Below are 27021 nucleotides of genomic sequence, written 5' to 3' on the forward strand. Positions count from 1 at the left end.
CCAGAGAATGCCACTATGGGGTGTGATCATTAACGCACATCTGAGTAGCGTTTATGGTTAATATGCATATATAAGTTGACTTATTAAAGATTTTATATATATATATATTTTTACTTTTAACTTCTTTCAATCACTGCAGGGTGTTCCTGGTTAATTTGATCCAGTAATTTGATGATGACCAGTGAGCAGATCTTATAATACTCCAATTCAGAGGCAAATGATCTACTTAAAGCGAGCCTCAAGGCTCCATACATGCGGAGAAGTGCAATGTTAGATCAAACAATTTGGACACAAGATGGCAGTGTTAAATCACTAATGGTTCACCGGCCTATTTTCCACAGCATCTGCCTAATGCTGTTATTTAATCCTATATCAGCGGATGAAGCGTATATATTTTAAACAGGTCAAATTTCAAACCAAGATTACTTCAAAAATGAATTTTACATCACTATATATTTTGAAGTCATACCTTCATATATTACTTTTTTTGCAGCTGTGGCTGAGGAGGAGAAGAAGCATTGACTCATCACACAGTTGATGGTTGGATCCTAGCTGCCTCCGTCCTCATGATGAAGCGTCCAAGAGCAAGACGCTGAACTGCAAATTTACTCCGGATGGCAGCTATGACAGCTCTGTCATCCTCATTGTGTGAGCCGTGTGAACAGGTGAATTAGAGGCAAAGTAAAGAAGCTCAGAGTAATTTACGCTATGTAGTCGAAAATAACAATATATGCATTCAATTCAGCATATTACATATTTTATTTCTGCCTGCCGCATTATGCAGGCCGGTGTATATTACATATTATATCCATTCTCACTGTTTACAAGGTCAAGATAAGCATCTCATGATTATTTGCAAATAAACATTCAGCCAGTAAGTCATTTTGGTATTAGTAGAAAACACATTTTATTTACATAAATTACAAGAAAGCACAAACTGATTCACCAAAGTCTACATCAAAACGTCTTGTATATATTACATTTAACAGATTTACCATAATTTACTCCATTGTTGCAAGTTGAATCTTCAATAAAAACAAGGGTTATACGCGACTTTAATGGTATCCCATTTCAAATCGCTACGAGTCAAAGAACAAAATAAAATAATTGGAACATTGTACTCACAGCACTTCGAGGACAACAAAGTCAGAACAATCGTCTGTATGACCTCTTTAATATCTGAGACACCTGATTCAGGACTAGTGATTATATAACTCTGTTTACAATGTTTGGCCGAGGAACTCAGCTGATGTTCACAAGGAGGACGTTGTGGAGTCCACCACCTCTCGCCCGTTACACACTGTTGGAACAACATTGGAGGCTGATGCTGCAAAGCGTTGTAAAAAAAAGAAGTTATTTTATATTTAAATAACCAATATAGCTACAGGATATAAACTATTCCACATAACCCTGCAGACCCTTTCTCATTGAGTTACTGTTTCTACACGTGAATCAGCGGTATGATTATCTAGTAATGAATTCCATGAAATGAAGTCATATGCTGTGTATGTGTAGGTGTATGCGGTAACATCATAATTTCACATTCACACCGGCATGGACTTTTTCTCTGATTTATCTAAACGACAGAAAGATTCTGTGTTTTGGCGAGTGGAACATTTGGTGGAAGTGTGTATAATGGAACAAAATGGACAAACAGACAAACGGTTCATCCTTTCTGATTTGCCTGATCTGAACCATCCATGATTTGGAAAAAGGTAGAGAGGATAAAATGGCAAATGTTAGATGAGTTACAGAAACATGGCAGAGACACTAAAGTAGTTGTGAATAATTGTTACGACCTCACATTTCCGTTTAGTTTTGAGTAGTGCTTTTGGCAATGAGCTCAGCAGTAGCTGCGACAATGCCGTTGTGCATCAGGTGGTACCTTGAGAGAAACTGGAGCCCGGGCCAGCGGTGACGCTGAAGCGGGTGGTGGCCACTCGGAGAGTGCTGGTGTTCTTCTGCGGCTGGAACAGAACGATGTGGACCTTCGGAGCGAAGAGGCAGCCCAACACCACCGACCCGCTCAGACTGACAGAGATGCACATGGTGGTTGTCTGCACCTGGGGAAGTGAAGAGGGGAGAATTTCACAGATATTACTCAGTGATACTCAGTAATTTGTGTTTGAGATACTGTGAGTAAACATATATTTTAGACTGACAAAATGCTGAGAGAAATCCTATACACCATAAAAAGTACCTACTTTCTCACCAGTGCCAGAAATATTGTCTTCACACAACTCGAGTGTCAATATTGATATCTTCGGGCATTTATTTTGGTAATTGAGGTTCGTACAGCGATAGTGCTGATACAATTGTGGCAAGTGGGAGGTTCAAAACAACAAATAGTTGTAAATCAACTCTACTGGAATTATGTAAGCTTTGGGATCAGTTTGAAGGACATTATGCTTACAACAACACTCATTTTTATTCAAATGTGGCCCAGTAGTCAAAAAATGAATGGAATCTTTTGTATTTCAGAATAAAAGCCAGGGTCAACAGAGGAGGAAGGAGCAGGCTAACAGCTGGGATTGCTAAAGAGAGGTGATAAACAATCTGCTTATTTTCTTGTCAATCAACTGCTCAACTTCCTCCCTTTTATCCCCTCACTCGGCCCACTCCTTGCCATGTGTCACTGATGCGCCCCTTCATTTTCGATCTCGCACAGATCTATTTTCTCTTGGATAACAGGATGCAGCCCAGCAATATGTGTTCTGGAGCAGGTGCATCCAATTTTCACCAGGCACAAGGTGTCTGTTTTCACCCTGAATGATAATGTTGTTATTCAAATGATGTGGGCACATAGTATTGTACTGTACACACTGTGTGAAGCCTCATTAGTTTAGGTAGGCATGCGGCTAAGTTATACATCATCACTAGTTACTGTAATAGTAATAATTCATTAAATGAAGATATATGTGGATAATTATCTAATATTTATATAGTTGATACATTTGTTTGCAAAATCAATAGTCATAGTGTACCATGTAAACATGAAACAGCTCACTAAAACATACATATATATCTGAAATACAGCCAACACACTGATGCTCTCAGATCCCGTGTTGAGAAGTGAATATGATTTTAAATCGACCATTAAACCTGTATATACTGTCGATCAGATCTGTATGTTTGATATGTGTAATAATGGTAATAAACAAAGGAAAGGGGACAGTTTGAACCTACCCTGAGCATCTGACCTCTACTTAATTCAGAAATAGTTTTGAATAAAACCGGGGACAGTACTGAATAGGAATGACCTGTTAAGTGGTTTTAATAATTTACAGCATGTTGCTTTGAAAGAGCAGAGGACAAGGCATCTGTGAGATGTCTTCAGCTCGAGTGTGAAAAACAGGATGCAGAGCATAGCCACTGTGGTTTCTGCATTGCTCCGGTTCACGCCTGTTTTATTTTTATTATGAATGCAGCACTGCTGCTTCACACATAACTGAAGTCTGCTGTTTTTAGGTGGCTTCATTCCTCTTGAGAAGTGGAGATGAGATTCTTCCTTTTATTGGGCTTTGTGCTGTAACAATATTGAAAAGCTTTATTTGATGATACAGGAAAAGAATACTTTATTCCCGCTGTTTCATAAGATGGTCCAGATAATGTCCTGCTGCAATTGTATTTCCTCCACTAATGCTGCATCGCTAGATTGATAGGGACATCCTGGTTTAACTTTTTTACACACGTAGAATATACGTGAGACAAAAAACTAAAATACTGAATACTAATACTGGATGACATTGAAGATAATTTAGGAATGTTTAATTTCCAGACAGATCTCAAAAGGATCTGGTAATGTGACGGGCAGCGGTGGTAAAGATCACAGGCAGTCATTTTAGTGCTGCACAAAGCCTCTGTTTGGTAGATGTGCTGTGTGTTTAATCTGTTGTGTATACTGCTGAGATGAGATGACGAGAGGTGGCATATGAGGAGAGGCCCCTCCCTCATCTTCAATATTTCATATGATAATCAAATGTGTTATTCATGGGTCTGTAGTATTTAGTTTACTTTAACATTTCATGATTAACAATCAAATCTGTATTTGTTATTCAGCTGGAGATTTGCATCAGAAGTGATGTAAAACTGGGAGAACACAAGAAATATGGTCCGGCCAGTGACATACTAGAGACACTGTGCCAAGTCGGTGGCTTCGGTAATTATTTATCGGGCAAAGGGGAGCTCTGCGTCTAGCTGATGAGCCAATGCCTAGAGGGCCCGGAGGAAGGGTTCCTCTGAGCCTCACCGGAGTCCCAGGACAGAGGGCACAGCTGGGACTCAACACCCCGGGCTTTCACGCTCCATTCCACACAGCTACGCACAGGGACACACGGGGACGTTGAGTCCTCGTGGTCCTGCGTTCCCCATGTTTCTGCAGAGGCAGATGTGTCAGGGGATTCCTCTGTCTATTTCTCCCTCCTGCTGCTCTTCGGAGGCACGCTGTGGAGATCCCAGAGGAATAAAAGCCCACGACTCAGGACACCCTTTTTTTTAAAGTTCCATCAGTTTACGCAGAGTCAGGAATTGAACACTGTTTATCCCTCTATCTATCCCATCTATCCATCCAACAATTCAGCCATCCGTACTGATCTTTTTTCCTGATAAGTAAGTCAGTGTATTGGAACTGGGGAGATTTACCTTTACGTAAATTAAAGGCACCGTTGAGGGTGAAGTAGTTTCAAATATATATTTTTACCAGGCTTACTTTAAGTCAAGTTTCAAAAATTATAGGTGTGAAGGAATACAATTACTTTGTGTGCTGCTGGATCTGTAGCTGCTGTGTCTTTCCTCCTTCTCACTTATTAATTTTAGCGTCATTTGTGTGTCATTTGTTCCTCGAAAACTACACAAACCCTGTGTAGGTCATACCAAGATATTTGGCAGGCTGTAATACTCCTCCAGGCAACAACAGACACAGACAACTGCTGAATCAACACTATCCAACATTTCATCCATCTAAAATCAAATTCAACCCCAGAAGAATTCATTATCGGATATAGTCTGCTGAGATGGAGAACCTTAAGCTGAACAAAACCTTTCGTAGAAACACCTGTTTTAGTATTTCATCTCAGATTTTGGCAAGAACGAATTAACATTTCATCAAAAAAAATGAAAAACATGTGTGGTGAATATTATGTGCTCACTCATGAAACAGGCATAGCTTAGCTCACCCTATAGTCACTGGCAGTAACGTAGAAAATGGGCTGGAAGGCAAGCCAGATGATGCAGGTGGTGTACATGGTGAACCCAATGAACTTGGCCTCGTTGAAATTCTCGGGGCATTTGCGGGTCTTGAAGGCGTAGACCGTGCAGAGGATAATGAGGATGCAGTTGTAGGTGAGGGACATGAGCATGCTGGAGTCCTTGCTGTTACACTTGAGGGTGACCACGTCTCTCCTCTCCGGGCTCACTTCCTTTCTCACCCCCGGGGTCTCCACCAGAAGCCAGACCACCACCACCACCAGTTGGCAGGAGATCAGACCACCACAGATGGCAACCTGGGAGGCCGGGCTGATGAATCGAGGCCGCTGTGCTCCATCTTTCACCCCGCTGAAGATCCGAGCGATGCGATTGGTCTTGGTCAGGAGGGCTGAGTAGCACACAGCGAACGAGGTGCCTAAGCCTAGCCGACGCAGAGTACAGACCGCCATGGAAGGTTTTGCAATGTAGATGAAGGTCATGCTATAACACATCAACACCCCCAGCAGAAGAATGTAGGAGAGCTCGCGGCCACTGGCCTTCACCACGGGTGTCTCATTGTGTTTGAGGAAAAGACCGATGACGAAGAGCGTACACATCATCCCAAGAAAGGAAATGGTGACGGGTCCAATGGCCCAAGCATCTTCCCAGTGGATGTACTCCTCCGGCAGATTATAACAGCCTGTCAGGTTGCTCAGGGGCCACTGTCCAAAGCTGCAGTCAGCACATGTGAACTCATCCTGCAAATACTGGTAGGTCTGACAAGGAATACAGATCCAGCAGCACACATCTCCAGGTTGCATACTCTTGATCTCGTTCTTCCTGCAGGGGTCACTGCACTGGGAGGTTGGGGGAACCAGCCCAGCCCAGGGGATAAGGCTGGTGTTCAGGGTCAAGCTCTGAGCCCAGTAGCCGACCTTACGGTAGACATAGCGGCCATCTTCTTTGTGGTAGTGGAAAATATTGTAACGGCCAAGGCTATCCCCGAAGGCATCAAAGCGGACTACATTCTCAGTGTCTGGTGGACGAAATGGCGCTGAAGGTGAAAGCAAAACAAGAGATCGTTAGCATATAAAAGAGGGTCATTGTGTGGTATGTGCAACTACAATATAAAAACAGTCAAAGTGGAAGCGAAAATACCAACATTTGTTCAATTTGTGATATACTGTTCTTGAGCGACCAATGTAAATAGAATTGGATTCAAACGTACATTAAAAGGTTTAATGTGGCCACTAGACGCTTTCAAAAGAAAATGGCATTGCCGTTTATTGTTATGATGGCAACACACATCAGTTGGGCCATAAACTCACCGGAGAAGAAGCAGAGAAGAAGAAGCTTGATATTTTCCGGGGCTACAGAGTTTACATACATGTTCTACAGGACATTTGAACTGAATTGGTAGTCAATCCAAATAGATTTAATGTTGCAGCTTAAGTGGGATATCAAATTATATTATAGTAAAGCTTTCTGCAGAACCATAACCAAAAAACAACAAAACAGTTGAGCAACACTGTAATAAACCAAGCTGAATAAGATTTCACTCACCGTCAAACTTGACCTTGAGAATGTAGTCCCTGTAAAACTTTCTGCCATTGCCAGGTTTAAGCGCCTCACACACATTGGTGGAGTTTGGGCACAAGGCCTGCCTCATGTTGTGTAAGGCAACAGCCATTGCATAGACGGCATTCACCACAAACATGATCTTGGACTCTGGCTGGAACTGAGCCTCGCGCAGTGAGTGCTTGCCGCAGCCCAGTTCATGGAGGCTGCATTGGAACTGGTTTTCCCAGTACTCCCTGAACCAGGGATTCCTGGTGTTGTTGTACGGGTGCAGGCCAGTGAAGTAGTCGTTAAAGTCGGGGATGGGATAGGAAGCCAGTTCGATGGTGAACGCCCCGTCGGCCACAGCCTCGCTGCCCCTCACCACGCTCTCCTGCGCTCCCCAGCCATCACTGGCCACCCAGGTGAAGGTGACGTTCATGCGGTTGGCCGCCACCAGCAGCTCGCGGGCGTCTTCGCTGCGCGTGAACAGGATGACCACCTTGGCATTGGACTTCTGCTGCAGGGAGCGGATCACGTTCTCGTAGCTCCAGCGGCTCATGGAGCGGCTCACCTTGGCGGAGGTGGCGATGCAGATCTGGCGGGCCCGAGCCTCCTGCTGGAAGGCGTCAATGCCCGTCTCACCGTAGTCCCCTTCTGAGGCCACCGTCGATACGTACGTCCAGTTGAAGTAACGCAGGATCTCTGCCATGGCCTTGGCCTGGTAGAAGTCAGGAGGAACGGTGCGGGCAAAGTAGTCGTAGCGGGTCTTGTCGCTGAGCTTGGCACTGGTGGAGGCGTAGCTGATCTGAGGGATTTGGAAGAGCCGCAACAGGTTGGCCACCTGGAGTAAGCAAAAGACACAGCCCTCACTCAATATCAATAAACTGTCAAGGAAGTAGTAATAATATAAATACCATTATGAAATATTAGTTGCAAAAACTCACAGAAAACATACACCTGCTGTAAGACCCATATTACATTATGTTTTGATGAACAGCTGCAATTTAGTTGAAAAATGTTGAAATGCTCCTTTGGTTGCGCTACTGACTACATAGTCAATAGTCTTTGGTTTTGTTTTTTGACCGCTGTGTCACGCTGAGCACAATTATTCTTGTATCCTAATGTTTTGTTGAGTAAACATTTTAAACAGAGTTATTATATATATTGTCTCCGAAGGCACATCTTGCGTCAAACTATTGCCAATACACAGACTGTGACAGCGGTAGTAATGTGGATTACAACAGCAGGAAGATTGCTGCCACACCTGCCGACCGTGGAATTCTTTTTAATTAGTTATCATAATATAAATTAAATTAAGTTGGCTACCAATGTGTTTTTTCTCTGTAGGCGCAATTAGTCTCGCCTCAATCAGCCTTGAATTTCTTCACTGGATCCTTGTCTTTCCCAACTCAATTATCCTGCTGACTGAGTGGCGAGATCCTGCATTTAACAATTATTCTCATCTTTGCTTAAATGTAATGCTGTCAACAATGTTTTCCAAAAAATGTGCACGGGGGATTGAGTTGATACGAAAATCAGAAAGGTCTTGCTCTGCTTTGGAGAGGAGAGAGAAGTACACAGGCAGAGACAGAGAGGTGTTGAGGGAAGGGATTTGGAAGGGAAAAGAAGTATCAAAGAATCTTGAAACTTCGCGTTTTCGGTGTAATCGGTTTTGTCAGGGTGGTGACGAGCAGGTGTTCGCCTCAGGCTCCTCAGTAGAAGCCTGAGGAGGAGCCGGTCTAATAACTCAAGAGGATGCCAGCCTAAATGTTGTGGACTTTATTGTCAGCTCTCACACCAGCACATCTTGAATGCTAATTAATCATTCATGCTAAAATTTAAGAGGAGTTTCTCATTCAAATGCATCTCTATTTAATTTGTCAGCTGTATATTTTTATGTCTGGTTGAACATTAAAAATTGTCCAGAATAGACTTTAAAGATCTTTACATGCGAAAGTTCTGTTTTAGTTGAATGATTCTTCAATTTATTATAAGACTTGTTCAACTTTTTTTAAAACATCATGTCAGGTAAAGCCCAATAAACAGAAACTGCATTTATCATTATCTATCTTTGATGGAAAAAGAAGGCAGTACATAAAGCTTGTGTGATGTGCCTCAATGGATACTAATCATGAAGTCATTTTTATTCTGCATGACCAGAAAGATTCATTTTTAAAGAGCCAATGATTGACCGATTTTTGAGCCACTGAGACAGTTTTGTTGGAATTATTGGAATTATTAATAGAGGACTTTCACAGAAAAAAATAATGCAACGGCACAATCAAGGGCAAACTTTAAACACCTCTAGAACAATGTGATTCAAGGAAAATGTTGAAGACACAAAGAGTCTGTGGCTTAGCAACTGAAAGACAAAATGGAATTCTAGATTGTTGAAACACTTGAGTGAGCATTTCATCTGAGTTCAAAGGCTGCCTCCCCCTGAGAGGTTCAGGTCAGCTGGAGAAACCCTGATTATGCAGGCAGTCTAATAATCATATTTCAAAACAAAACTGTCTCCCTTTCTTAAACCGTCTTGACAGCCTCTCCCAACGTGTGAAACAGCTGGCAGGAGCAAACTCACTCTCCTATGCAGACATTTGAATATAATCTAAAGTGGCAAATGACACATAAACACTATATGATTAATCTTTTTCAGGTCACTCAATTCTACATTCAAAAAGGCAAAACAAATTCCCAGTCTGAAGATTTATCACAAGAGTTTCCTTTTTTAATTCTCTCTGATTGTAGGTAAATACCTTTTGTTTCCAAAAGACGTTTAATATTATGGGCGGTCTTGGATTTGGGTGAACAGATCTACTCTTTGCTTTCAACCGCCACAAATATATAACAAAAAAAAATCCATCAACAGCTCTGAGTAAACACTAAAGTAGAAGAATGAATGAGAAAAAGAGGGTAAAAAATAAATACCCCAAATGTCAAAAATGTTTTCTTTCATTTCTCAGGTATTTTCGACCTATATTCAGGAAAAAATGATGTTTAGGATCTTTTCCTATAAGTTCTTGAAATAAATCAGAAAAACCTTCCCATTTTAACTATAGATTTCATTTTTGACAGATCAAGCATGTTTTACTTTACTTTAAGTAAAAGTACAAGTATCAGCATCTAAATATGCTTAAAAGTACCTAAAATGTTAAGGTGGAGCTCATTTGAATTAGTGTGTATGCTGCTTTGTATCTACAATGATGAATCCATTATTAAGCAGTACATTTTAGTTTATAGTCTGGATCTGTACAGCAACCAGCTGTTTGAGTAGACAGTTAAAGACAGATATGAGATCATTTAAAGCCTGATAAACTGCTTGAGGCCGGTTAATTAGACGCTGACTGAACAGTGGGACGTTTTAAATAAGTTATCACATAAAATTGATGGGGTTGTAAATTTTGTTCACCTCCAGGAGAGCGGGCACATGGCTGCCGTTGGAATGTTTTCGTACAAAAGAAAGTTGGAAAGGCTGAGAGGGCTCCTGTTGGGAAGATGGACAAGTTTGTGGTGGGATTTCAATCCAGGCCAGTAAAAGTGCATGTGATTCTTAAGCTGAAAGAATCACAGAGAATCAGGGTGGTCGTCTCCTCTGCAGAACACATGAGTTCTGCAGAGGAATTAACATGTTGTCGATGTGCAACTTAACATTTATACATTCAAGGCTGAAGGACCAGATCAAATCAATTGCCTGGCAGTGTTTATATTATATGATCTTTTTTTTTTTATTTGGCTATTCTCGCAGTAGTAAATCAATCATTTCTCTTTAGGGTATTAAATTGAGCTGAATGTCAGGTTAGTAAACTACTTACATGTGATTTATGGGGCTCAATGCCGGAGGAGTCACAAATACAATGGGCTCATGGGAAATCATTATTTAGACGTGAACATGGCTTTTATGAAAAGCTAAGACCCTGCCACCTGCCGATGCCTGTGACCGACACATTGTGTGTGTAGAAACTATTTGTAGATATTATGAGGCAAATATATATGAAGATATGGATTGCAGTGAACATGTTTTTATTTTCCACCACTCATATATCATATATTATCTTTGTCATTTTCACAGGCATAATGTTTGAAATGAGTGGTACTCTTCACGCAGCGACCCCTCGCTGCTAATAGTTGCAAATGTTTGAGGAGAATCCATCAAGATTTACAACTGTAACAGGTTCAGAAGGTTTCCAGTTTGAGATGCGAGAGGAGAAGAGCAGCAGACAAGAAGAACTTGTGGAATGAACTGCATGACACCAGAGGAGCTGAACCAAAAGAGTGAGAGGTGTGTAATGCTTTGAGGGCGCCATTGCAACATCGCTATTCTGCACTTTGCGCTCAGAGGGCCGTGTGACTTCCTACCGACAGCTGCAGGCTTTAAGGAGGCTGTGAGAATATGTTTATTGATTTGCAAATGTCATTGCAACATTATTTAGTCTGCACACAGCATGTGGTCAAACTCATGGACAGAGCTGCATGTGCATCATCGTCCCTGCTGTTTTTTTGCATTCAACTGGTGTAGATATGCATTTATGAAGACAGAGAAAGTCTATATAAACTTTAGTTACACAGTCAACAGTCAACGTCTTACATTATTTACTACAAAAGACACTTATAAGACATGTTTGTTGTAGTTATTCATTTGCATCGGCATCTTGTAACATCTAAGAATTCTGCAAGATGGCTTGGTGTCAGTTACCTACTATGATTCTGATGAATTTTCTACTCTAGTTTGTGAAATTGTTTGTTTATTTAATGTGTACATCTCTAACATATTTTTGGAAATTCTCATTACAAAGGAAGGACAAAGGAGCTATTATGTTGTAAATTAATGTTAAGTGGATTCTGAACACGGACCCATTCTAAAAACTAAACTGCAAGTGTTTAATTAAAATCTAATTTAGCCACACAGTATTGCTTACAGTCCCACACATCTTGCTATGGGGATCATCCGATCATCAGCATCAGGCAGCGACGTATTTAATTAAGGACATAAAGAATGGGCCCAGTGTGGCTTTGGACTGGAGGGTTCGTTACTGAGCTGATTACTGTAAAAGTGCTTTCCTTTTGAGCATCGAGAGCATTCAGGACCCGATAGCTGCATTTAACACCGAGACACCGAGTAACAGGATGTTCTTTTCAGCTGTCGTACACTGTTTTTATACGTAAAAACCTTAAGGCACAAGCTAACACCATGTGCTGACATTATTCAGACTGCCCGTGTTAAATGTCAAAATACAATTGTGCAGTACAGCTCAGAAGCTTTTTATAACTCACATTAACTTAATAATATTCTCAGCCAAAACAGGGTTCTAGCTTATAGACATTTTTGGCTTTTACGAATGACGACGGTGTAAATGGAGATTAAACAGAAACAATGAGAGGCATAAAAAACAGAAACAGTTATGGGGAAATAACTAAGAGAGCTAAAGATATACAGGGCACAGATAAATAAGACACTAAGACTGTCCTGAACTGGGAAATATCAGGTCTACTTTTTCCCTGCATTTATTCTACATGAAAAGCCCATGTGCTCTTTCCAGAAGTCCTTCTACAGCAATAACACGTATTCCCAGAGCAGCAGTCCTTAGCTCCCCTCAGTATCACGCGTATAACGGCCCTCTGCAGCGCCCGCAAGCTCACCGGCAAACACATCCACGAGCGGCGGACACGCATGCACATGCAACGCATACGTAGACTGATTATTCATTTATTTCTCAGGATTTGGTGGCTCGCCAACAGCTTAAACAGCTTGCACATGTGAACTGCTGGATACCTAGACCAAGGATTTTCTTTTATCCTGTTGGATAAGATGAATCTCCTTTATGCTGCAGTTGTCTATCAAAGCCTCTGTAGCCATGCAACCATTCCAAGGGTACTATATTTTATTCTATATGGCTGCGCCGCCATTCATTTACAATGTTAACGACGCAACATTGACGGGTGTAAATTCCCATTTGTTTACTTTATTTTCTCTGTGACTGTGCATAATCATGTCTTTACGACCCTTTATCTTCAGTCAAACGAACATCACAGACTGCTCAGTGCGATCCATCCAGAAACTGGTGATTTGTATTTAAACTTTTCAATAACCTGCTGTAATAACAGCTAGGTGATGTTCATTTCTGACATCTGAAAAGTGGTCATGATATGTATTTCAACTGCACAAATGATGGGTTAACTGCCAAAGCACTAAATAATCCAATCACATGTGAATTATTTATGAATTTCGGGAGCACGTTTTTTACTTTTACAGATGAATAATGCATTTAACGCTGCAAGGCTTTACCGATACGTTTCATCAGTATTGTTCTCTCTGGCATAAATTCTGTCATGTGTGTGTATGTTTCAATTCTTTGCATGACTCATGTGTGCTCCAGAGATTGGCACAGTCTACCTAAAGATGAAGACAATTCTATAAATAGGGTTGGTGGTGGGGAATGAAACTTGAGCTTCTTGAGCTTTCTGAAAGCGTATAAATGTACCTTATTATTCTGCTCACAATGTTATGCCTGCAAATGCGCTCGTATGAGAATCTTTATCTTTAAATCGCAGCATGCTTTCTTGTGTGCATCTACACCTGTCTCATCTGTAAAAATCGACCACTTCTCAGATAGTTGGCTAGAATATTCCAAGATATCTACGAAGATGTCAACAATAACAGCTTTCATGCCTGTAAAAAGTCAGGTTTTATTTCCAGACAGCGATTTTCTGTGCGCCGCTCTGAAGCAGAGTAGGTTGTTTTGAGATTACCGTCTATCAATGTTTCATGTCTGAGAATAGTTCTTCATTTGATGCGTTTGAGTTTTTGACATTCCGGAGGTTTTGTTTTTCCAATGCGCACAAGCGATTGTGATGTTTCTCCCGGGGGGGAAACTCTCTTGCCAGTGAGTCATATTTAGCAGCACAGCCCTGCTGTTGGCGTAACACAAGTGGAATCCCTTCCGTATTAGTCGGAAGCCGGCCCCCAAGCTTGATGTTTCTGGAATGTATTTGTGGAAATTAATTCAACTCTGATTAATCCACGCCGTTAGGACAATGACAAGTATTACGGCTAATTCTATAAAGCCGCTCTACCCATAAAGGTTCGTACGCTTGATACACTCTGACGGTATTTTGAGGTTGTTCATGATTAAAGCTTGCTTGCAAACAATCGCACTGCATATTTTGTACTGCATGTTAACATGGATCTTGTTGGTGCTGCTGCTCTTCACACAAGAATAAAGATGCGCTGACCATGACATCACAAGGTCATTACATTCTTTGCACTGAGAACCTGCTGTTTAGATTGACCATAGGGAACATTTTCAAGGCTAAACACTTGAATTGCATGAATATTTCTACAAATCAATGCATTGAAACCATCCAGATGGCATCACAGGCTTCCCTTTGAGCGGTTTGTGGTGACTAGCTCCACCCCTCCCCCGCGATCGTATCTACCCGTCTCTGTGTTTCTGTTCTCTACATCCTATGTGTGCAGGCACACCTCGCACAAACTGCCGGACCGTCCAGCAGACGCCACAGACGGGCAAGAAAGGAGTAATTCTGTGAGAGCGTCGTGGAACTTGTCCTCCACACTTGACTCAATCTGTGCCCGTGTAACGCCAGCACGGCTGGGCCTACAGCCAGATCCTCCCCCTTATCTGCGATTGTCACACCACAACACCAGCAGCATGCTGCCTCTTTCTGACAGATTTAGACAGCACTCTCTGTTCCCACCAACTGTCAGTCCAACATGTCGCCATGGCAATAAGGGTCTTTAAACCAATATGGTTAGTTGTCCATTAACTGCCTCGCCCCCGGGGTGAAACACGCACGTCTGACTTGCCGCTCACGGAGAAGGGCGTGTATGGTACCCTGGTTCACTCAAAGGTCAAACCGACTATAGATTATGTAGAAAAGCAGGCAGACACAAAGGATAGAGACATTGTGTGGAGAATACAGATATGCCAGACATGCCCCAAATTATTATTGTAGTGTTGCAACACACCTTGTCAGGGTAGAGCCCACACAGCAAAAAACATCAAGAAAATCAAGTGCATGGCAAGGAAGTAATAAAAAAACAAAACAGGAAATTGATTTGTTTAAAACCGCTTATAAGCTTATTCCCAGTGAAAGAGAAGGATAGACTAGTTGTTTTCAATGATCAGCTGCTCACCAAAAAGCCAGGAGAAAGAGCCAGCAGACCTCCCAAACAAACTGCACTACCACATGGAGGTTTATGCATGCTGAGAATGCAAAATGTGTCCTGTGGTGCGTTTCTTCAGATGAGGAAGATTTGGTGAGAAGCTCGAGCAGACCTTAGAACTTCGGCTTGTAATAGAACATCCATAAATAACCACAAGACAAGGACACTCTCTGAGGAGCCCCACATGCAGGCCTTCTCTGAAATTAAAGCTCGTTTATCAAATCCTTTATTTCCAAACTGCCCTTCTCACCATGAATCCCAATACAGGAGCTCTGAATCCTCTTCATACATCATTCTCCAGGGCTTTCTACCTGCTTATTAATACATCTTTACACTTTCGAGATGTTTGCAGAGTTCCTCGCTAATCTTGAAGTATTAAACCCAAGATGTTTTTGACAGTACAGTAAAATCAAATCATAAAAGCAAGTAAATATAATATTTTCAACGCATTGCTTCAAACTGATACTGTTACTTACTCTACAAAGCATGTACATTGTTTTGGAGCGCCTACTTTGCCTAAACACATTTGTATGCCAGCAGCTATTCGCTGTGATTCATTCATTGAAGGCATATGAGTGCTGACATGTCCACTGCTGTCAACTGCTTTCTACAAATCAGGGTTAGAAAGCATGCAAGGAAGCCACCGCTAGTTAAGTCTGAAAAGCTGCTAACAGCAGATTGACAACAATTCCTATACCATGCAGTTTACCTATAGTTTATACCTTATCTTGATCTGAAGCCAATTATTTTATTTCTAAATGGGCACAAATGTGCTTCTGTCTTCAAACAAGACGTTGTTTGGAACATGAGGCTGAACGTCTCGAGGTGAGGTGAGCCACGGTGAGAAGTTTAATTTAATGCCTGTACATTTGTCGGGTATTTACCAATCCCAGCTCCAAGAGACACACCATTTCCCTTCACAATGACTTGAAAAGAGACTGATCGGGCAGCCATATCACAGCTGAACATTTGGAGACCCAATTAGCGGAACTTTCGTCAGCTTGAGCGAGGCGAAAGGAGCACTGCTGCAGCGAGTAATCACGCTGTCACTAGTCATCCTGTCATCCCTCCTTCAGCACAACATCTGCAGCGTGTTTGCATCTGACGGGATCACTGCCGAAGTGTCAATTACCGGGAGAGAGAAAGAGATCTTCTAAATTAGATCAGCCAAGCACATGGGCGTACAGGTAAACAGATACTCCTTGCGGAACAGATACTCATTAAGTCCCCGTGTTAACATCTCGCATGGGGTAATTGCACATGGTACTTAAGTGTAAATGGACAGTTATATTACCATCCATCACACTGACACTCTCGCTCTTGCTTGTTCTCCCTCCTTTCTCTGTTTCGCTCTCCTGGCCAGGAAGAGCTGATGATAGTTAAGTTTTCCTTTTGCAATCGTGCTGTCTAAATAAATGAATGCAGCTTTTTCCCAACTCATGTCATGGCTTAAAACAAAGATGATCTTCAAAAACAGATTGAAACTCAATTGTTCCCTGGCAGATAGACAGCCCACATAAGTTCATACCTGAATGGAGACGTCACTGTAGGAGCCTCCAATGACCCCAGAGATGGCCAGAGGGACGTCATCATGGATGGCATAGGAGCCATCGGGGCACGTGTACTCACTGTCATCCACTTTGGTGAGGGAGGCCCTGACAAACTCCAGAGACTGCTCCAGAGCATAGGTGTCCTTGGAGCAAGTGTCCAGTATGTGAGCTCCCAGTCGGATCCCGGGCAGGATGCGCTCATTCTTGTTGATTTCATCCAGTGCCAGCAGCATGGCTTCCAGTCTTTGGATCCCCCTCTGGGCGTTGATCTTCCCACAGTCCTCTATTCCCTCACCCTTCTGGTGCACAGGGAAAAGGCCACCAATCATCAAATCTCCTTCCACTGTGATCTCCCTCTTGGGGTCAGTGTTATAACCTACCACAGGCAAACCCTGGGGGGCCTGGGCAAAGAGAGACACACATAAGCACAGCAGGCTGAGGTGGGACAGCCAGAAGGGTCGGGGCACAGGGCGCACCCCCGACACGGGGGATTTCCCCAATGACATATCCCCGGGCAAAACAGGGTCACCGTCCTGCTTGTGGTTTCTAATCAACGTCTGGCAGGCTTTTGATGACGGAGGCGCAGCAGCATCAGATCTCAAAGCTTCTGACAGAGGCCATTCACAGCATCAGCTCCATCCTTTTCGCCCTCCTATGCTTCAGAGTTTTGTTGTAGATTACAGCCTGCAGATCAAACAGAGGGAGAATCAGACACAGCCTTTGAGGTACAATGATCCCTTGTTCTCACATACATTGTGTCTGCCAGAGGCTGCCTCGCCCCATGGAAATATTTGAAATCATCTGTACAAGTATGTACAGAATATATTTCGTATGATACTTATTGATGATGGGTGTGAAATACAAGACAGAAAAAATAAATAAAGACGTATTTGTGTTCACCACAAGTGTGTTTTACACAACAGGCATAAGATAATCATCGAGATGAGTTCATCATCAGAGGAGACTGTGTTTTAAAAAAAAATCCCTTTCTCCTCCTGTTTCATTGTCCGAATGACCTAAAGTTACTTCCCTTCTAAAGCAGATGATTGTACAACTCTTTTATAATCACATGTGCACATGCTCCTGTACACCGAAGGTCTGCAGAGGATCATGTCCCCAAGGACTGTTTGTCAAATTACATTAACTACTTGCACATTATTACAAATACATGTTTTATGCACAACTAAAGCGAAAAAGCAAAGCAAATAAAAAGAGGCACATTATTGAAATCTATTTCAAGCATACAAATTAATTTGGTGGCCGACTGATCGAATTTGTTTTGCTGTCTCTAATGTGGTTCGTTATTAATTTTAAATACAAAGAGTGATGAAACTCCAAAACAATGTGAGCATTTTTCATTCCCTGCTTAAAGACAACATGTTACTAAAACAAATTTGACTCACTCAGAGACAAATGTTCAGTTTCAGTGTTATTAGGAAAACAGCAAATGAAACCATTTAAGAAATCTCCTTTGTTCATAAAGGCTTAACTTAATGCTGATACTAGTGACAGGTCAGAGGTTAGGATCAGCAAGATGGATTCGTGTCATAAGCGTAATGTATGTGCATGTTACAGCAAAACACCAATGATTAATTAATCATAATTATTTCAAAATAATCAGTGATGTTCGATTACTTCAATCAGAACCCCAAAGCTGTTTATATCAAATGTGTTTGTTCATGCTATCCTTGTAGAAACGTATTTTGGGTGAAATATTCATATTTTGTATAAGGAAGGACTACAGAGTTTGGGAAGAGCACACACATCTAAGGAGAAGTGAAAGTGAATAGTGAATTAAAATAATCAAACAATTCAGAACGGATTAAGCTTTGGCTGGATGATTATGGAGGGGACAATAAGCTACACGTAGGTATCACCATCACATCCCAGACAATTTAAGTTAAGGACCTCCTTCATTCAGTGAGTAGTATAATAAATACAATTTGCTTTCTCTAGTCACTTTAATTTGTCACAAATCTGGCATCAACAGCGATCCCATTGATGGAGTTTATGAGAGACAAAAGGGTTATTGTTCATTCCTGGTGTCACTCCCCACAAATCCCAGAGGCTCAATTATGCAGAGTGTTGAGTGTAGGAGAACTTTATCGAAGTAAATTATTAAGCCAGAATGGTCTGTCATACACCCCCTGTTTCAACAAGTCAAGTACGCTGACAAGCAATAATTAACTGAATTGATGAGAGATATTATCAAACCAGAGCAGGCGGATATAATTACTTATATTGCTTTTTCTGCTGGAAAGTACTGACTTACCCAGTAAAACCACGTATAGTTCTAGAACAAGAATGAGACTGAAGACCACATTCTTTGTTCTCTCTCTCTCTCTCTCTCTCTCTCTCTCTCTCTCTCTCTCTCCATCCCCATCTCTCCAACTCTCTCTCTGTCTCCCTTCCTGTTGTTTCCATGGAAACTTGCTGGTAGAAATAGAGGGTGAAGGGGAAAGACAGACCAGGACAAGTGGGCCAGTCTCACCATGCATGTACTTGGTCCTGAGGGAGAACTGGGAAACCTGCACAGTGAACTGAGTCCAGTCTAAGCACCGGTTTAACACATCTCAACTAGAATAATAACCATATGATAAAAAACAAAACTCTGTTTTGAACCACTAATGTTTTCACTTTCAAATCTTATCTTTGTACCATCACTTTTCTAACTAGTATTGTCTTGATCACAACAAAATATTGCCTTTAAAGACCTTCTGGTGCAGACACTACATTCTTTTAATAGCATATAAAATGCAACATGTTGCATAACATCTGATGCACCACCAGTGAAACTTAAAAGGCACTTTTCTTCTGCAAAAAATGTGTTTGGATATCGGACCTTGTCAACGTGTGAATCTTTGTTGCATCAGCCTGTGGTTATGGGCCAAGTCATTTCTAATTCCCTCGCATTTAAAGACAATTGCAATTGAGCGTAAAATGTTTCAAAAGTATATTCTGATTTTCCAGTAGCTCTGCAGCGTGTTAAACCTGGATGCACAATACATAAATGCCCAAATAGCTTAAGCAACAACAAGTTTGGGCTGTAAGGTGATGTGTTTATTTTGAATATAACTTTGCAGGTGGGCAACAATCTGCAATAACCGCGGCGAAGCACTTAAGCACACGGCCTCAAGAGAGAATGGTGACAAAAGGATTTCTGGCTGACACATTGCCTCCTCCCTGAGCCAGCATTCCCCAAAGGAGGCCTCCATCTCACCAGTGGACTTCATTTCTATCTGCGGCTTGGTTCAGCACACTCCAATGTCTCCTTGTGACAGCATACACAAGCTGCACGAGGCTCCATGCCACCTCGGTTTGCTTCAAAAAGCATTTTTCACGCCAGAATAATTCATACAGAGGCAACAGGTTTAGCCTTACTTTTACACACTTCATCTAAAGGTAATCTTGGAAACAAGGTTGTTTTGGTGGGAAATATGAAGCTACCACCAGCAGCCTCTTTGCTTGTCTTAATGGTTTAAAATAGGAGTAGTTTGCCTCCCAACACCTTCTCAGTGATTAACAGTTATTTACTATCACAAAACGACATGTTGGGATTTTTACATTTTTTACTCATTTCCTGGAGCCTCTTTCCTCTAGGTCAAGAAATAGTCCTTTGTAATACTTGTGTATGAGACAAAAAAATGTTTTTAATTTGTGACCTTCAGACAGATGGATGGATGCATGGATAAACATAACTAGTTTGTGTCTGTGTAAATGGCAGTACACTAAGCATTGTTTACACTTCAGATGTAATATCCCACCCAGGATTTGGTTTATTTTGTTCCCCTCAAAGAATAAAGTACGCCTCTCATTTTCCTCTCCTCCTGTGCAGCCATCTCAGTTTCGCTCTTCACCAGATGGCCTTTTTAATTCAAGAGCGTAAAGCCTGCCAGCCTCTTACACACTTCAAACCAGACTGTGTGAAGGAATGGGAGGAGTGGCTGATGGCTGGAAAAAAACAAAAAAAACAAAGATAACGGACGTGAAAGGGCAGGAAAAAGGGAAAAAGTGTAGGCTGCGGTGAAAAGAAGGATAAGGATGAGGTCTGAGAAAGATGCTATTCATGCAGATTTTCTTATGACACTCATTTGTCCCGGGAGTGGAGTGCAGCATTAATATGGTAATATCCCCCCAGGCAATATGTAGCCCTAGGCCTCTATGAGTGTGGTTGAAGGTCCCCAGTGGTCTGACTTGGAGTTGGCTAAGAGGAAGCAAAGGTAATGGGACTCGGGATTCCCCAAATTCACATTTCCAGCTGACAAAGAGAATGGTCTTTGGTGGGGGAGGACTGAAAATGGTCTGCTGATGGGAAAAAAAGGTTCCAGAGTGAACACACACTTTGAAACGTCACGCTTAAATCCTGGAAGCACTTGTGATAAATTAAATGTCTGTGACAGTTTGCCATTGAATGCTTGAACGTATCCTAGAACGGAAATGTATCCTCAGACAGCAAAGCATCCCCAGACAGTGGTTTGTAGGATACCTCATGAAAAGTTACTCCTAAGTTCTGGTACGTTTTACTACAAATTCTGCCACACATTTTCAACCTCAACTTGGTTTAGGCAACAAAACTATTTGAATAGGTTTTGGAATAATCACCAATTCAATTCAATTCAATTCATTTTATTTTGAATACCCCAAAATCGCAAATTACAAATTTGCCTCAGAGGGCTTTACAGGCTGTACACATACAACATCCTCTGTCCCGAAACCCACTATCGGCACAGGAAAAACTCCCCAAAATCAAATACTTAGTTAGGTTTAGGCAACAAACCTTCCTAGTTGGTATACGAATAAATTGTGGTTTGGGTTAAAACAACCACTGAAGTACACAACGTGTGTATTTTTTCTATTAGATATGGCACATTTTTTTTTGAAGGCATTGCTATGAATGCTCAGTGAGACAGATAGAATGCAAAAAATGTTTGTTTTTTAACACTTAGGCATATAATCATGTTCCATTTGGAACACGTTTCAGTTGAAACCTAAAATTACCCGAGGGTATGAACATCAAAATGTGCCAAATGTCACCACTTTAACCATTTTAAAGTGCTCAACGGGAATAGTTGGGTTCGGAGTGAAGAGTCAAAGAGGTCGAGAAGCCCGAGGTTACTTGGTATTTTAATGAGATGTGTTGATGAATTTAAATTATGGGATACCTCCGCCCTTATCCCTTAAAGAGAGTTTTTTACATTGACATTTGAGAGTGGAACTAGTGATTAGAAAAAGCAGAAAATCCACATTTGAGATGCTGGACGTGGTCCGTTCCGCTACTATTAAATTCAGTCCAATTAATGTGGAGAAGATATTGTCTGCATCAAAGATGGTATTTGAAGTAACATCACTAAAACAATGAAATCACTCCCAGAAATACAACTGCTGACCTTTTCTGATAAGGTCATTTATACAAGGAGCAATTAACGAGTGAGAGGAGGTCGTTGACTTTTGAATATCGGCAGAGAAAATCCAAAATGCAGCAGACAGGGATCAATTTGGAAGCCTGCTGGGTTTTCTGTCTAATCATCTGTGACAGTCCTTGAATGGAAAACCAACCTCATATGCAGTTTCTGATTATCTCACAATGCATCGCATTCAATGTATGCTTTCATTCTTACATCCCCACATCTATCTCCTCCAGTCTCTCCACCTGTAAAGGGGAATCCTTTGCATGTGCACAACGTTCTCTTCACCTCCCAGGGCCCCCACTGTGCCTCCCTCATCAAACATTCATCATCTTTCTTTGTCCATCGCGGGTCTTTACAGCCGGGGCCTTTGATTTGGACAGAACGCACTGATGAATGTATATGGTACGTTTGTTTTAGAGGTTTTTATTGTTTCCTTGCATTATTCATCATCCCATCACCAGACTGTTGAACGAAAGTGGCCTGAAACATCAGGTGGGGGGTTGAAACTCATTAGAAAAGCTGTTTGTGGACTCACAGTAGACATTAGTGAGCAAATTAAAGTTATCAAGATTGAACCTCCCATTTAGTTCTTCTGTGTTTTGAAATCGCATGATTTACACCTCTGAAGAAAACAATATCTCATAGCAGCGTAGATTGATTTTGGATGGCTCCGTTTCTGTGAAATTAGTTTTTGTCCAACAAAACGAAAGTTTGATTGCATTCAGACTGAGTCTTGATATGTTTGGGTGAATACCAGCATGCATAAATGAGATATTATTTTGATTAAATAATGAAGTCTGTGTGTCAGTCCCTCTGTGTGTGTGTTGTTATCCGAGATTCTCTGTGTTGTAGCTCATTGCTAACACTTGATAACGCTCATTGCAAATGTTCTAGCAGCACTCCCTTCGGTTAGCACTGTTAGCATTGTTAGCTGCAAACCTGTTGCCATGGGAAGTCAACAGCTATGATCTGGATTTTGAAATATGCCCCCTTAAAGCATCATAAACACAAAGCAGGGTTTTGAACCACCGCTATGATGCATCAACATTAGGTCTCAAAACCCATCGCTTCTTTTGATGGTTTTATATTCAAGAAACCAATAATAAAATGCCTCAAACCCGCATTCATTCCTTGTTTGCTGAGTGACGTCTGATTGTTTTTGTCAATGAGAAAATGCTGCTTGATTTATTATTTAAGTAAACACGGCAGGCATGTGTTTATCAGCTGAATCAAATGTTTCAGGTGTTCTTCAATACAGCAAATTGTAAATTAGTAAATTATCGTTCCATTTAGAGTAAAATAGAGGACAACGGATGGCAGGCTTCAGGGCGGGGCTGCTTTGTGATTGGCAGGTGGCTGCCAAGGTTTTGTAGATTCATAGATTTGGCCATGATTTTAATTTTACAACTTCAACCCTTTCACAGTGTGTTTCAGTTAATTGTTATTTTCAAAAAATGACCCTTTTGACGTTTGGCTCCTCCTCTCAGGTTATTTCTGGTTTGCAAAATATCAACACGGCCTGAATGCCAAATACAAGGATTCAAAACAGTATTTGACCTGTTTTGCAAGCAAAATAAATCAACAAATGTGGATCCTCACGTACAAATGAGATTATCGACGCAGCTGACCGAAGACTCACCAAGGAGAGCATCTCACATGCACACAGAATGTAAAAGAGGAATTAGTCTTTGGCCGTCGGTGCAGCAGTTAATTTTGATCTGTGAGTCATGGAGACATCATTTATTAATTGGAAGCATCTCCGTGCTTTCACTCTTTCTGCTTGTATAGGAATCTACTTGCTATTCGGTCTGTTTTTTTCTCAGTTTAACGTGTAATTATATGATTTTTACAATGAATAGTAAGTGGAATTTATGGACTAATTTTCTTTTGTTAGATCTCGGAGGAATTTATTGGAGGATAAAAACACATATATAAATATTTGACTTGTTCAATCTGTACTCTTTTTCTGAAATGTATCTTTCATCGCCTTTGTCTTTCACATAACAGCCACACAAACTCATCAGATCATCAGTACATAAATACCTACATGAAATACCTACTAAAATGATGTGAATTGAATATTTAATTTAACAAATATTATAGGCATCAGGTGTGCAGTAAGTCTTGCTGGAAGAAATCCAACTTCCAACCGATGTGTGGTGCCTGCACATGTGTGTGTGAGAAAGGAAATGACAGTAAGAAATAGGAAGCCAGCAAGCTGTACATTTTACTGGTGGCTAAAACAAACCAAACAAACTAGTTGGCTTATGTCAAAACAAACGTGTCCTTTCTGTACTAGAGAAAAGAAAAAATTGAACATATCTGACTCTTTGCAGATAACGAGCTATTCTGGCATTGCGTGTTTCAAAACTCCAGCGCGCTGCAAGCTCAGATCGTCCATCACCCAAAATAATTATCACGTTTCCCAGTCTGAATGTTACACCGTCAAGGAGTCCCCTTAAGGGAGGGAACCTCCGCAGCGGCTGCCACACCTGTTACTTTCCAGTTGAAGTAGACAGGTCAGACAGCCCCCCCTCCTGTTAGTTTTTGTCTTTCTGAGTTCTGATGATTAGCAGTGGAGCGTGACGTGAAAAACAACTGCAATCAGTTGCACATTAATACCGATTCTCAGTCACCTAGAAGGAGGACTCACACTGTTAATGTGCTTAATTCGATGATGTAAAAAAGACAGAATAATATGAAAGTCATATACTCACGGTCATTGAAACACTTTCTTTCTGTGCTAATTAATAATGATTGTGGGTTCTGTGATCTGATTACACTGCATCCTGAGGGGTTCTATTGTGTTTTATCTGTTGAACATAGCAGATAGCAGCACAGATGCCCCAGGGACTGGAGGAAGTACCAACAGTACACTTTGCTTACCTTATGATGGCTTTGTTCAGCAGTAGCAACACAGCCGCTAAATATTTGCACCTCAGGGTTTTCATTCATATTCTTGGTGTGTTTAGAAAGTATTTTGAACTCCCAATGAAATGATGATCGAAGACATACAGAAAATCACTCACGTGGCCACACGTGTAACATATCATCACATAACATATCTATTATGCTAATCTACAACAATATGCTAATCGGGACTAATCTTGCTGCAATCATTGTCATTATTATTATATGAAAAAAAACATTTTTTCGAGTATCCTTGAAGTATCAAGAAATTAAACCGAGGACTTTAACATAATGTTGGACAACATTATCTTAAAAGAGAGAGAGATTAGATGTCGTGGCTCTCGTCTGCTGAATATCTGTTTAGTTGTTCGGTTGTTCGGCAAGGAGACATTGCTGGGTAAAATGAGATAATTATATATAGTGGGACTCAAAACAAAAAAGATATTTCCAAAAAATGACATTGAAAAAAACAAATTCAAAAAGGTGAAGTAAACTTCTCAACAAATTCAAACCTGAATACAAAAGATTTCCCTCTCTACAAACCAGCTCGTGGAAGTTCACAAATAATCCGCACCTTCAGCCATCAATGCACAAATCAATCGATACAAAAACACGCACACATTAACACGCACACGCCAAATCCGTTACCTGCAGGGTTCCTTGGTTTCCAGCGGTGCCGTCGGATGGATGGAGCGGGAAAAGCCAAAGTACATCCTTTGCAGCAGTGTTGACTTTGTTAAGCCTAAAAACCAACGTGGACGTGAACCACAGTGGCGCCTAACGAGCGAACGAACGAATGACTAAAGGAGGCGAGTGCGTCGCTGCCTGAAGTTGGAACCGCGTGCAGCTGAGCCGCGTGCCAGGAGCTCTCCGCGGTGCTGAAAAGAAAAAGAAGGAAATCACGCAAACTACAACGACGAGCCTGCGCGAATACCTGGAGTTCGGATCCCGCTGACAAGTGGAACCAAATTCACATTTCCGAAGCAAATGTAACCGACGCCCACTTCATAGTGCCGATGGGGGAGAAGGAGGGAGGAGAGGGGGGGGGATTCACGATTTTGAGCATCAACTCTGAAGAAATATGAGCGTAAAGACCAATCTAGAATAACAATGTGACGTTTGTGAGCCTGATAGGTTGCAGATTATCGGCTATTGTCAGTGTTTGGACGCAAACTTGAAATTCTACCTGTTACTCGAGGAGGCGCTGCAAAAAAATCTTCAGTTACCGGCAATATTCAAATAGAATATATACGTTGTTTGGACGAGCCATCAACAAATCCTAGGACGGTTTGGACACCTGAACAAAGGCGCGGTTGCTCAACAGTCCTGGAGATGTTCTGGTTCATCGCACATGAACATTATGTAATTTAAAGCATAGTGGGAAAGAATTCCTTCAGCCGCTTTGTTCCGGTTTGTAAACTGTAGAATCGGTTAAGAGTCGCTCCCTTTATATGTCCAGGCGGTCAGGAGGGGGCTACACTACATTACATTGAATATTCTTCAGAGACCTCTCATCTTCAACGACGGACATTTTTTCCTTTGGGAACCGCAAACAAGTTGTGACACGGCACGGAGGAGTGGGGGGTCAGTCCCAGATGGCACGGCGATGCGCGCAGGGGACGCACGCGCTTTTCGAGGGGCGGCTGCATGTGACCCTTCCTCCACTGCCGAGAGCAGCTTCAGACACGCAATGGTTGAGCATCTTCATGTGTCATCTCCCCCCCTTTCCACGTGCAATGTGACGATATTAATAATTAACATCATGGGAAGGCAATAGTCTAATGTCTAGCTGCACCCCGTGGGTTTCAAAACGAATCAAATCAGCTGTTGACCCACGTGTCATCGCAAGTGTCTTCCAGGCTTGATGTTCCTTCTCGCCTTTGGACAAGGGCTGTGAACAGACCTGTGGTGAGGGCACGTTTGCCCATTGAGGGATCACACATCTATAAGTACAGTCAACGATCTCATGGTCTGATCACAACACAGACTTTTCTTATCCAACGAAGAGTAAAATGCGTTGTTTCAATAATAATAATTAAACATAATTAAATCTCAAATTGAAAAGTACAACATAAAGAGCTATCAATGTTTGTGTTATTTTCTAAAGTTTGTAATAGACCTCAAATCTATAATTGAATACATATGTGCTCATGGGACATGTGTGGGATAAACCTTTATTGTGCTGGCCTGAGCAGAAGCATGGAGGACTTTTTCTCTGTTGATGGTG

The 27021-nt window shown here is 41.6% G+C and overlaps 1 protein-coding gene across 2 annotated transcripts; it reads right to left on the reverse strand.

The window, feature by feature from the left end:
• Positions 1-879: 879 nt before the first annotated feature.
• grm2a (glutamate receptor, metabotropic 2a) lies at positions 880-26215 on the reverse strand. 2 transcript variants are annotated; one of them, XM_040203386.2, is made up of 7 exons: positions 25981-26215; positions 25443-25672; positions 16455-17160; positions 6748-7585; positions 5175-6238; positions 1886-2063; positions 880-1327 (listed from the first exon to the last, which is right to left on the reverse strand). In XM_040203386.2, the coding sequence occupies exons 3-7, from the start codon at positions 16980-16982 to the stop codon at positions 1254-1256; spliced, it is 2682 nt and encodes an 893-aa protein (XP_040059320.1). In that variant the 5' UTR covers positions 16983-17160; positions 25443-25672; positions 25981-26215; the 3' UTR covers positions 880-1253. The 2 variants fall into 2 exon arrangements, with proteins under 2 accessions (XP_040059320.1, XP_040059319.1); XM_040203385.2 differs by having other exon boundaries at positions 25443-25993.
• Positions 26216-27021: the final 806 nt, after the last annotated feature.

The sequence above is a fragment of the Gasterosteus aculeatus genome, chromosome 17, assembly GCF_964276395.1.
Source record: "Gasterosteus aculeatus chromosome 17, fGasAcu3.hap1.1, whole genome shotgun sequence".
In the NCBI taxonomy this organism is placed as follows: Eukaryota; Metazoa; Chordata; class Actinopteri; order Perciformes; family Gasterosteidae; genus Gasterosteus; species Gasterosteus aculeatus.